General features: G+C 44.1%; 1 protein-coding gene across 1 annotated transcript; it reads left to right on the top strand.

The window, feature by feature from the left end:
- Positions 1 to 6,093: 6,093 nt before the first annotated feature.
- On the top strand, positions 6,094 to 12,813 carry LOC125545704 (uncharacterized). Its single transcript, XM_087513765.1, is given in 13 exon segments — positions 6,094 to 6,817; positions 7,318 to 7,747; positions 7,875 to 8,508; positions 9,019 to 9,059; positions 9,149 to 9,217; positions 9,591 to 9,691; positions 10,023 to 10,101; positions 10,573 to 10,671; positions 10,732 to 10,800; positions 10,902 to 10,951; positions 11,038 to 11,119; positions 11,627 to 11,798; positions 11,801 to 12,813. Coding segments are annotated over 13 exon segments (2,220 nt in total). The 5' UTR covers positions 6,094 to 6,545; the 3' UTR covers positions 11,923 to 12,813.
- The last annotated feature ends 117 nt before the right edge of the window (positions 12,814 to 12,930 follow it).

Genomic DNA, 12,930 nt, shown 5'->3' on the forward strand with positions numbered 1-12,930 from the left:
CTGTTGCCTCATGGAGAAATGGGCGTGCAAATTACTCCAGAGCCAAGGGCTTTGATTCAAATTTGCGATGGGAGGTAGCTCCTAATTCCTGCAGATCCCAGTTTGCCAAGGCGGTCGGGAAAGTCAGGAAAGTGCAACATTTACTACTTTTAGGAACGCGATTTGAGGTTCACAATGGATACATGACGACCTTTTGGTATGATGTGTGGGCTCTTTACCATTGTGAAATTTTTTTGTTTTCGCAAATATGCAAAGCTTGCGTATCATTCCATTGATAGAAGAAGTTAAGAGTGAGTATGGGGGGAGGGGGGGGGAGCGACGCATGACACAAACGCAGGAGGCGTTAACATGGTGACCGAAGCAGAGAGACATGGGATGCTCAGCCCAAAGAGGAAAAAACGCGGCTAAACTCGCCACCGTGGGACGCAGCCCAAACCAAACCAACAAGATGGCCGACATCTTCGAATCTATCGCCGAGGTCACCGCGAGCAAAACAAGATGGCGCCTTCACGAAGGAGAACGACGTCGGGGCGCTTTCACCGTTCGATCCGCAAAACCGGACCTAGGGTTTCCCCTGATGCTCGAAGAGGGGCACAAATAGCAACCATGGCGGCGCCACCAAGAAGGGGACGACACCTGTGGGTGTAGCCCCTGGCGGCGTCAAAAGGTCAAGCAAGGATTTCACCCTACCCAAGTCTGAACAATCCCAAGTTGTCGGAGCAAATCGAAGAAGAGGAAATCGAGTCGGAGGTTGGGCTGCCATCGTAGGAAGGGGAGCAACGCCAGCCGTCGCATCAGGCGCTGCCGGAAGAAAGAGCTACGGAGCAGGCAGAGGGGCGGTGGAGCAAAGAGGTGAGTGGGGTAGGCAGTCGAGGATGCAAGGGGGTGCGACAGTGGCCGAAGACCCGAACGAGCCAGGATCTGGAAAAGGAGCGTAGATCCGGGCCGCCAGGACCGGAGGCGCAGGGACACCCGGCGAGCCGAGGAGCCGAAAGGGGACGCAGCTCGAGGAACACGCCGGAGACTTAGCCGCACCAGGGTGGATGCCAGCCAACCAAGGACGCTTGTAGGGGTGATTGCGGAGCTGCAGAGATGCCGACAAGCCGGAGGAGCTGGAAGAATATGCAGCTCGAACGCAAGGAGCTCCGGATCTGGAGCTGCTCTAGACAGCCATGGACACCGGAGGAAAGCCCAGGTTCATGGTTTCTGGGGCCGAAGCCGCACCTGCAAGGTTGGGGGCGAAGGGGGATGCTGGCATGCCACACACCGAGGACCACCGAGATGAACCACTAGCACCGGGTAGGAGGGGGGCGTTGGGGCAGAGGGGGCGCCACCTGAAGGAAATATGCCCTAGAGGCAATAATAAAGTTGTTATTTATATTTCCTTATATCATGATAAATGTTTATCATTCATGCTAGAATTATATTAACCGGAAACTTAGTACATGTGTGAACACATAGACAAACAGAGTGTCCCTAGTATGCCTCTACTAGACTAGCTCGTTGATCAAAGATGATTAAGTTTCCTAGCCATAGACATGTGTTGTCATTTGATGAACGGGATCACATCATTAGAGAATGATGCGATGGACAAGACCCATCTGTTAGCTTAGCACTATGATCGTTTAGTTTATTGCTATTGCTTTCTTCATGACTTATACATGTTCCTATGGCTATGAGATTATGCAACTCCCGAATACCGGAGGAACACTTAGTGTGCTATCAAACGTCACAACGTAACTGGGTGATTATAAAGATGCTCTACAAGTGTCTCCGATGGTGTTTGTTGAGTTGGCATAGATCGAGATTAGGATTTGTCACTCCGATTGTCGGAGAGGTATCTCTGGGCCCTCTCGGTAATGCACATCACTATAAGCCTTGCAAGCAATGTGACTAATGAGTTAGTTACGGGATGATACATTACGGAACAAGTAAAGAGACTTGCCGGTAACGAGATTGAACTAGGGGTGATACCGACGATCGAATCTCGGGCAAGTAACATACCGATGACAAAGGGAACAATGTATGTTGTTATGCAGTTCGACCGATAAAGATCTTCGTAGAATATGTAGGAGCCAATATGAGCATCCAGGTTCCGCTATTGGTTATTGACCGGAGATGTGTCTCGGTCATGTCTACATAGTTATTGAACCTGTAGGGTCCGCACGCTTAACATTCGATGACGATTTGTATTATGAGTTATGTGTTTTGATGTACCGAAGGTTGTTCGGAGTCTCGGATGTGATCACAGACATGAAGAGGAGTCTCGAAACGCGGTTACGCATGGAAGTTGCTAGACATGGAACCCGTACAATCTCGCTGAACCTAGGTGGTGGTTGTTGGTGTCCTGGACTAGGGGGTACTCATCATGTTGTCTCTCAGTCAGGAGGGTCGGGCTGAGGACCCTCGTGGCGGTTCATGGTTGGGCCTCTTCGGGTAGCCCATGACATATAAAAGGAAGATTCCACAAGACGAGGACTCTTATAAATCCTAGGCCTTCGGTACATTATATAAACCAGGGCTAGGCTAGTTGATAGAACATATTCTAGACATCCGAGAGAGAGATTTATCCACACATATGATCTCAAGGTAGATCAACCTGTACTATGTACCTCATCCATAATTAATACAACAAAGCAGGACGTAGGGTGTTACCTCTTCGAGAGGGTCTGAACCTGGGTAAATATTGTGTCTCTTCCTCATGCTATTACCATCGTGCCAAGATCACTACCTCGAGACCCCTACCCGAGATTTGTCGGATGTAGCTCCGTCAGTGGTCCCCGCCAAAATCTTCACTCCGGTGACTAATCATACCAATCCACCCAGATAATTCATTCTAAGTTGGTATTAAGTCATCATAAGTAAACTACAAAACTTCTTGTTTGATGTGATCCTAGCATGTATATATAATCATAGCATGGCTAAGCAATGTAACTACAATCGTCGGCGACAAGGACATGGTTGAGACATATGGCTATCCTACTAGGTTCTGTAACATAGCATATTAACAACATAGTCCTATACTCACACCTTAATCATGGCATACTACATCATAACAAAATAAGGGTTACATGATTAAATATTCCACTTGCCTTGGCAGTTAGTGTTGATGTTACACTCCTTACAACTACAAATGTTACACTCCTCACAATATATACATTAAAAGAGCATGCTATAAATAACAACATAAACACAAAATAATCATGCAAAAAGGCATACTTTGCATGACAACAAAACCAAATAAGAATAATCATAATAGTTAAGGTTCAATGCATGATTCAATAAGCAAAAAATAATAATTCCATTTGGATGTATTGTTTGGGAGATACAGTGGCGGAGCTGTTGAACGTTGGGGGGGGGGGGGGGGGCCCTGCTCGTCCCCCTGGCTCCGCCCCTGGGGAGATATGCTTGAATAAGTTTTATGTCCCAATTTCAGTGGATTCAAATTTAACAGACCAAAATTGATCCCAAAATGGGTACAATTGAATTAGCTTGGCATAAGCACCCGTATGGAAAAAGATATGTGCCAATTGTACTTAGGGTGTGACATCCCAAAATTTCCCAATTTTGGACTGTGAGTTATTAAATTAGAGTTAACTATTATTTTTTGCATTTTGCATGTGGTTGCTTGTTCATACCTAGCTTTGACTAGGAATTGATTGATTTGGTTGTATTGTGGCTCAAAATATTGTTTAATTATTTTATTACCCTAAAATTATTTTAGGGACTACTCATAAAGCCAAATCTGAGCTACAAAATATGTGTGACATTCTTTAAATGCTTTGGCTTGGAAAAGTATTTCCCTAAAACGCAAACATCATTTGAAACTCTAAATTAAATTTGGGGAATTAATTGAACCCTAAATCATTTTAGGGAATAAATAGAATATGCCAAAATTAGGATGGAAATATTGCTATTTTATATTTCGGTTGGAATACAATTTTCTTAAGCCCTGAATATTAAATGGACATATGTGGATTTCCCCAAAAGATTTACCCAAAAAGGCTTCCGCCCCACTTTATTTATAAAGCAATGATCACCAACAGCCTGATACAAACACATGCCACCACAACACACACACCCAAGGTAGGATACACAGGAGCTGAGTGCAGCAACATCACCCCTATCTACAAAGAGATGAAGCCGCATACGACGATCCATAGACTTCAAGGCGACGCCTTCAGAAAGGATACGACACCGGAGCGCCGTCACCGCTCGAGCCGAGGATCAAAGTTTTCCCTGGAGCAACACGGAATCAAATTTAAATTCAAAATGGAAAATCAAAAGAAAGGAAAAAAAACAAAAGAAAACATAAAACCTATTCTAGCCCTATCCTACAGCCCAACCCAACTCGCCCTAGCCTAACTAATGCTAACGAGCACGCAACGCAACCCAACCCAGTAGCTCACCTAACTAACCGAAGCGGTACACCACATTATAATGGTAACCGTCAGATTACTTACAAAACTTGCAATTGTTTGTGACGGATCCTCGTGACAAAAAAAATTCACCTAAGATCATTTTCTATGACGGAAACCGTCACTAGCTGATTTCCTCCCAGGGTGCCCCCTCAGCAACTTTAATGACGTTCCGGCCAGATTTTAGGTGACACTTTTGGCCTTCACTAGAAAAATGCATTTTCTAGGATGGTTTTTAGTGTCATGGAAAATATTCAGCGAGTAAGATAAAGGATAAAAAAAAGAAATGGTGTGGTGGGGTTTAAAACGTGATTTCCGAATTTTCTAGCATGGCAGAGTTTTGAACATATTAGAGTCAAATTTGTAGTGGTTATGTGTTGAGGTGCTCATATCGTGATCCATTGATTCTTTTTCGTACGTGCTTGTCATCGAGAAAGCCGTGTCGGATCGTCACACTACGCTCGGCGGTGAGGTCAGTCTCCGTCTTTCATCTCCGAACCGGGTGGCTTCAAGTAGAGCAGAAAGTTGTCCCGAACTCGTTAAACCGGGGGCTCTGAGCTGGCGCTATGTGCTTACCCGCTGGCGAGTTCACCGTCCATCCACCAGTCATTGCCAACCCCGCCGTCATCGTCTTCAGTCATCTTGTTCAAATTAAGGTCCGGCCATGTGCTCTGATGCCTGAGCTCGGCGACGAGTTCGGCCTAGCATGGATCCAAGACAAAGACGGGTAGGGCAGTAACTGGACCTTTCCCCTACTCGTTCCCCAAACTCGGACTCCGAGCAGGGCGGGAAGTCGTCCGGAAACTTCTAGGACTTGTCCTTTTTGTTGCGGAACCACATCCATGGGACGAGTTAACAGTTCACATGATGTCTGTGATGCGATTATCTCAATAAATCACGGATATCCATTTCTGAGCCCCGGCTCATCTGCACCTGGTGAACAGTAAATTCAAAAAAATCCGGATTCTTTTTTTTTTGCATGGAAGATGCTTTGGTGCATGAGGTCCGCTTTAAATTACAGCTCATTTGGACATCTGAGTAGCTCTTATAAAAAAACAAATTTAAACAGTAAACTTTTTCACAGACTCTAAATTTATCTTTTTTGCTGTGAGCTATTCAGATGTCCAAGTGAGCTGAAATATGGAGCGGACCTCGCGTGCCGAAGCATCTTCCATGCAAAAAAAATCAGGTTTTTATTTTTATTTTTCTAGTATTTTGTTTGAATTTACTGTTTATGACGCGAGCAGATGAGCTCGGGAGCCAAATAGCCTCACTGGATAAATCGATCTATTTTCCATATGTAAAAGTTTTATAATGCAGCGGCCAGCAAAATGTATTATGTTGATTTGAGTGTGTTTTCGTGTAGGATTGATTGTTTCAGTGGAAGACCATACTTCCGTTGATAGAGAGGCATTCAGTAACGTGCGTGTGTTGGCACGAGTGTCTACGTTCGTAGTCTTCAGTAGTAGGTGTTGTCCGTTGTGCGTGTGGTGGTTCGAGCGTCTACGTGCGAACGTCTACGTCGCAACCAGCGTTTTAAAAAGAGATGGCAGCTAATTTTAAGGAGGGCTAGAGAGAGAGGAGGAGGAGGAGGACAAAGCGTGGCCGGGAATGGGAGGAAAACTTCGACCAGAAGAGGAGAGGAGAAGAGTTTCGGTTTGGGCTTCCCCAAGACGAAGTGGAGGCAGCCAAGCGGAACTGGAACAGCGAGGAGTGCAGCAGAGCTGCAGTGCACCTCTTCCATCTCGCCCACTGATTGTGTCCGGGTCCGGCATGGGCAAAACCGCTGGCTTGTGTTTAGATCTTTCGGTCGACTTATTCAATCACGCAGCCTCTTGCACGCCCAGGTCGCTCACGCAAATCTGCCAAAACTGTGCTTTTTGGGTGGGATTTACGAGAGAGAAAGTTTCTTCTTTATGAGAGAAGTGGCGACGACGAGCTGCGTGCGGTGCCTTCAGACTGCTGCTCACGTAGGTTGAGTAGAGTCACGACCCCATCCTCCCACGTGATACAGCCTCAGGAGCCACATCTTCTCCGTTATTTAATCGCGGCATCGCCGGTGAAAAGGGCGGGCCATTGCCATTGCCATTCTACCCAACGGTGGCATTGATCGTCGCCGGCGACGCGATGGACGCGGACGCGCTGCTGGAGAAGATACGGGTGCTGGAGGAGGGGCAGGCCGAGCTCAAGCGGGAGATAGGCAAGCTCACGACGGGCCGCCGCGACGCCGACGCCGGGCGCCACGCTTTCCGCGCGCTGCCGCCGCAGCCGCAGCCGCGACGCGTCGTCGCCCGCAGCGGCGGCGGGTTGGCCAGCAGGCACTGCCACTGGAAGTGGGTACTGCAGTCGCTGGCGCAGGCCGTGCACATCATTGGCCCCGACGGCAAGTTCCTGTACTGGTGAGGTCCCTTGCCTGTGTTGTTTCGGTCGTGCACACTCATTGTTCACTAGGTGCTTGACGAAATGCTGAACTAGTGCTATTCATAGTTTTTTTTTTCTTTCTATTTGGCCCGAGCGCTATGCATAGATGGAAGTTCGGCTTTTGCTTACTTGGATGCAATCCTGGCTACGGTGTTTTGTTGCATTGACACGTGACTTTGGAAGTACATACATACAGTAAACTAATGGGATAATTGCATCTTATTGTAGTCGACCTGGGGCAAAGTGAAAACTTCTGCAAAAACTGCTGCTCAAAGTGATAGAACTCACAGTTTACCTACTCTTTCGCAAAAAAAAGTTTTACCTACTGCGAAGAGCATTTCACTTTTCTTTATTAAAATACATAGCACATCTTGATGCATGTAATTGGTATAGATCCGCATTCCTACTCGCAGTTGACTCTGCTCGATTCTATGAATGCATGTTTTACCAAATTCTTCCTTCTTGTTCTGTAATCTAGGAACCGGTATGCTGAGCATTTGTTTGGCTATTCTGCATCAGAAGCAGTTGGTCGGAGTGCCGTTGAATTAATTGTTCATCCTACTGACTACGATGCAGCAAAAATCGTCATCCAGACTATATTTACAGGGAAGTGCTGGAGAGGCAAGTTTCCTGTTAAGAACAAGTCAGGAGACAGGTTTTTTATCCTTGGCCAGAACACCCTTTTATACGGTGACGATGGTAGCTTGGTGGGCCTTATTGGTATCTCGCATGATTTACGGACATTAGAGGAGATATGTAGTCCCTCAGGCTCAGCGGAATCCTATCCAAGTACAGCAAAGCCCCAGTTCCATGCTAACAACCAGCCTAAAAGTGGTTCACTAAACAAAGGTTCTCTTCACTCCCAGCAACCTCTTCAATCTTCTACTACCTCCAAGATAGTAAATTTGGTAAGTTCAGTTGCTGAACAACAGAAGAAACGACCACGCTGTTCAATTTCAATGGAACTTTTTCTGGTACTTATTCTTCATTTATTTCTTAGTGTATTCTTTTCTTGATGTTGGAATAACAACACAGGTTACCAGTGTTACAAGTAGAGTTCGTTCTCGGATACGGACAGACCAGAATAGCGATAAACAGTATGGTAGTGGCTCTGAGGGCCAGTATTCTGAACTTGATCTCCAGGACGAGCTGGTATCAAGTAAACAAAATAACCCTAGTGGGGATGTAATGCATCGTGCCTTTGTGGCCGAAGAGAAATCCCCTGGCAAGTCTTGCAAAACAATTAGTGATGATTCAGGAGAAGGAAAAGTAGGGTTTCACAAGATTTTAAATTCAAAGGCTGAGGCATTGTTGGCCAAGATGGGCATATCATGGCCTTGGAAAGGCCATGAAATTGATGGGGGTTCTGGGAATAATAACGTGAACTCAACACAGTTGCATGATAAGCCAGAGAATGACCAGACTCATCAGAGAGTTCCAGTTCTAGAGCCTATCATAATTCCAGGCTGCCAAGACAGCGAATACACTTGGGCTAGCAAATATGAGGTCTCAGGTTCCTGGTGGGATTTCAACAAGGACAGAGCGAGTAGCATGTGCAGCACTGGCAGTACTAATAGCAGCGGTATTGACAGAGTAGATTATGAAGCAGACTACTTCGATGATGAGATTTTCTGGGAAGACCTAGTAATTGGAGAACAAGTAGGTCAAGGTAGTTACTTTTCCCTTTGCAATTACTCCATCTATAGGGACTCAGATCTCTTGGTTAGCATGTACTTCAAAAACATTAGTAGTAGGCATAGCCGTAGCTTGTAATCGTAACTATTTAGGCGGTTTGTTCTTTGTCAGTAATTCACACTATGCATGCATCTTAATAGCTCATAGGCATACTCCAAATTGGTTCTTTGTCAGTTAAATTCCTCGCTCTTCATGCTTCTTAATAAAAACTTATGTATTCTCCTCTTACCGTTGGCATAGTTCAAATATGTTTCTTTTAATCTTCAATAGTCATACAGTTCAGTTAATTTCATGATTTTACAGTAGTCCTAGTGGCGCGAGTGTCTATTCCGAGATTCTAAGTTGCAAGTGATATGCATGTACTTTTTTACTCCTGAAAGTCCATATAGATAATCTCACAGAATTATCAGTGATATCCCTATTCTTAGACTGATGTATGCAATCTGGTACTCATCTGTGCTATTTTCATGTTCGATGCATATAGGTTGTTGCGGAACAGTGTATCATGCTTTGTGGCATGGCTCGGTAAGCCGATATATCATTTCTATTCCATGAATATTAATGGAGTTCACATCTTAACAACAGATTCTCAGTATCTATCCATATTCCTGTAGGACGTGGCAGCTAAAGTATTCTCCAAGCAGGAATATTCAGAAGAATTGTTAACTACCTTCAGACAAGAGGTGGACATCTATATGTACATACAATTTCTGTTGACCTTAAATTGCTCATGAATTAGGGTACAATAGCAATGAAACTACATTATATCTACTGTATTATTGAGACATATACTCCATCACAGAAACTAAGTGCAAGATTACGACTGGTCTCCGACACTCCGTGATGTTCACAGAACCTACTGTTACAATTTTCGCTATTCTATGTTAATGTATCTATGTGGATAAATATGAAGAAAAAATATGGTGTTGACAAACCTTCACTTCTGTTGGTCTTTTTGTGGGTCAATTAGCACCACATTGATAACTTTTCAAAATCATGTGATCCCTTTTCCATAGTTTGTGGCCATGACTATATTTGTATCCTTCAAATGTGTAGGTATCATTGATGAAGAAACTACGACATCCCAATATAATACTTTTCATGGGTGCAGTCGTGTCGCAGCAACCACTTTGTATTGTTACTGAATTTCTCCCACGGTATGCTGTATATCTTTCTGCATGCGTTTCTTATTGGTACACATAGTTCTGTAAGCAACCACCCGTGTTTTATACTCCCCACTTGTTGAAAAAGTTGGTAGTGCTAATACCCCGGTTCTATTCGTTTTATACTAAAGCCACTTCTGACATACTCCCATGCATTGATTTTGTACTAGGCGGAGTTGGTTTTATTTTCCATGGGGTTTAAACCATTCATGATATTGAAAATATAATATTTGGCATTCTTCTGTAATTGTGTAGACTCTAGAATCTCACAAGAGGTCATTTTGTTTTACTTGCTCTGTATAACTCTTCTGAGCCCCATACGCAGCGGGAGTTTGTTTCAGTTGCTCCAAAATAATATTGGCAAGCTGGATCCAAGACGGAGAGTTAACATGGCTATAGACATTGTGAGTGCATTTCTCTTAACAGCTGGTTAAGGAATCAAGAAATATCCAGCCAAATGTACATGGAACTTTTGAGAAATGAACATGTTGTAGCACAAGAACTAGATAAACATTCTTCACTTGAAGATCTCAAGAGATGTGTTGAATAGATACGGAAATATTTTTTACAACTGCCTAAAAGCAAAGTTGAACTGCATTTAAGCTAAGCCATAACTGAAGAATGAAACAGAAAATTGGTGATATATTTTACCTGCTACCAAACATGGTATCTTGTTCTATATCACACATTATGTTACTATGATCATAACTGAAGATTTTATCACCAAAAGTCAATAGTGATTCATGTGATTATGATGTGCAATATTGTAACCTTAATCCTCTTAACCCATCGAGATAGAAGCTACTTGATATTTTCTTTGTCGATTACACATTTTTCCATGTGGATTCTTAGAAGAAGAATTAATATTGTTGCAGGCAAGGGGCATGAACTATCTTCACACTTCCATCCCCACTATTGTGCACCGTGATTTGAAATCGCCAAACCTGCTGGTTGATAAGAATTGGAATGTAAAGGTAAGTATGAAGCTTTGTCCTCCATGCTTTATATTGTCTCATCTCACTTGGTTCTATTAGGTTGCGGACTTTGGTCTTTCACGTCTGAAACTCGAAACATTTCTGACAACAAAAACTGGAAAGGGAACAGTAAGTACAAGCAAACTTAACCTTTTGACATGGATTCTCCAGACTGACAAGTTTATCGTAAACTTTAACCTAGTACCTGATAACCTGGTTTCCACATCCAGCCGCAGTGGATGGCTCCGGAGGTGCTGCGGAGTGAACCTTCAAATGAAAAGTAAGCTCAGCATGGAGATTCTTGAACAATATATATCCTTGTTACTTAAGGATGATTACTCATTTCTTCCTTTTTATGGAGTATAGGTCTGATGTATTCAGCTACGGAGTGGTCCTATGGGAGCTTGTTACTCAGAAGATTCCCTGGGATACTCGCAATACAATGCAAGTACGTTTTTACTATGCATATTGGTTTTTCACTTTTTGTGGTGTCTTAGAGCCAACAAAAATCTTGGAAGATGCTTGCTTACTGGTGAATGGTAAGGGCTCCTTTGATTCAAAGGAATTGCATAGGATTTTTGGAGGATTTAAACCCTTAGGAATTTTTCCTGTGATGCTCGTTTGATTCGTAGGATTGGCATCCTTAGGAATTTTTCCATAGGATCCATTTGTACTACATTTTGGAGGAAAATTTCCATCCACTCAAACCTCTTTGTAGAATTCCTTTGTTTTTTCCGTGCTATCAAACATTATTTCAAATCCTGTAGGATACTATGGGACATGTCACCTTATTCCTGCATTTTTCCTATTCCTTCATTTTAACAATCCTCTGAATCAAAGAGGCCCTAAATGTTTGCCAAGAAGCGAAATCGCGGTCGTTGCAGGAAAACTTAGTTTATTTTCTGCTTCTTATTTTCAACGTAACAGCACAAGCTTTGCGGCCTGTATGTTGCAGGTTGTCGGAGCCGTGGGTTTCATGGATGACAGACTTGAAATTCCAACGGACACGGATCCTCAGTGGGCATCGATGATCCAGAGTTGTTGGGACAGGTACATACTACCATTCTGCACGCTGGTACCGAACAACCATTCCCCGATCCCATTGCATGATTATCCTTTCTGTGAGCAGTGACCCGCAACGCCGCCCTTCGTTCCAAGAACTCCTTGAGAGGCTCCAGGATCTGCAAAAGCAGTGCACCGTTCAAGCGCAGACGGAGCGGAAAAGGGAGCGGAGAAGTGCTGGAAAGATGAGCGCCAAAGATGAGAGCTAGCTTTGTGTTCTGATGGAGATGGATTATGCAGCCCCCATCTTGGGGGGTGGCTTATACAACACGAGTCTGGAAGGGTTTGGCTCAAATTGCCACCTTGAGGCTTGAAGCTTTGGAGTGCAGTTCAGGGAGGACGCTGGCGACGTGACATGAGACTGGCAGTCGCTTCAAGGCTAGTCTGGATTTGCAGAACCTGGGATAGGTGTTAAGATATGATTGGTCCAAAGCTCAATCATTGTACATGTGGAGTGTGTGCTAGCCATGGTATTGGCATTGTATTTGTTAGGAATAAATTAATTAGAATAGTTAAGGGATAGTTCCTGCTTAATAGCAACCGACTTAAGTCTAACAACCGTCATTGGTTGCCATCCTTTGTAAGGGTCGCGTCCGTCAGACTCGCCCCCTCAGATTGTATATATAGCCTTTCGTCATCAATAAAGATAACGATTCACTTGTCAATCACTTGTACTTCAACACGTTATCGGCACTTTTCTCTGCCGAGAGCGGTTAGGCCACGAGAGGAGTGGAATCGGCCTCATGCCAACAAAGAAGAACACAAAGAATAGAAGCAGAGGAAGAACCGGAGAAGAGAGTGTCTTTGGCGGTGAGAGCGCCCTAGCCCGTCGTGGTCTGGCCGCCTCTGTGCTCGTCCCGACCCTGGCCTCCAACGGGACACACAACGGTCACGGCCTCGGCCTCCTCTCCAAGACAATATAATGGATGAATACTTATTTATCCTCCAGTATTTCCCTTAAGAGAAACATGCTGCCGTGAGCACATCAGGAATGATCACCCATTAATTTTTTAAGATATCAAGTCTATCGCAGCTTATAATTCTGTTACTTGTAAAATCAACTTCAAGTTGAGATTTTGTGATCATTTTTTTTGTAGATCCGGTTGAAAATCCCTTAGTACTTTACATCCTCTTATGACGGACTACCATTTCCATGGAACAAAAACATAGAATTGCTCAAAATCATTAGATTCACCC

This window comes from Triticum urartu, chromosome 3A (assembly GCF_056163025.1).
Source record: "Triticum urartu cultivar PI428250 chromosome 3A, HENAU_Tu73, whole genome shotgun sequence".
NCBI classification, from domain to species: domain Eukaryota; kingdom Viridiplantae; phylum Streptophyta; class Magnoliopsida; order Poales; family Poaceae; genus Triticum; species Triticum urartu.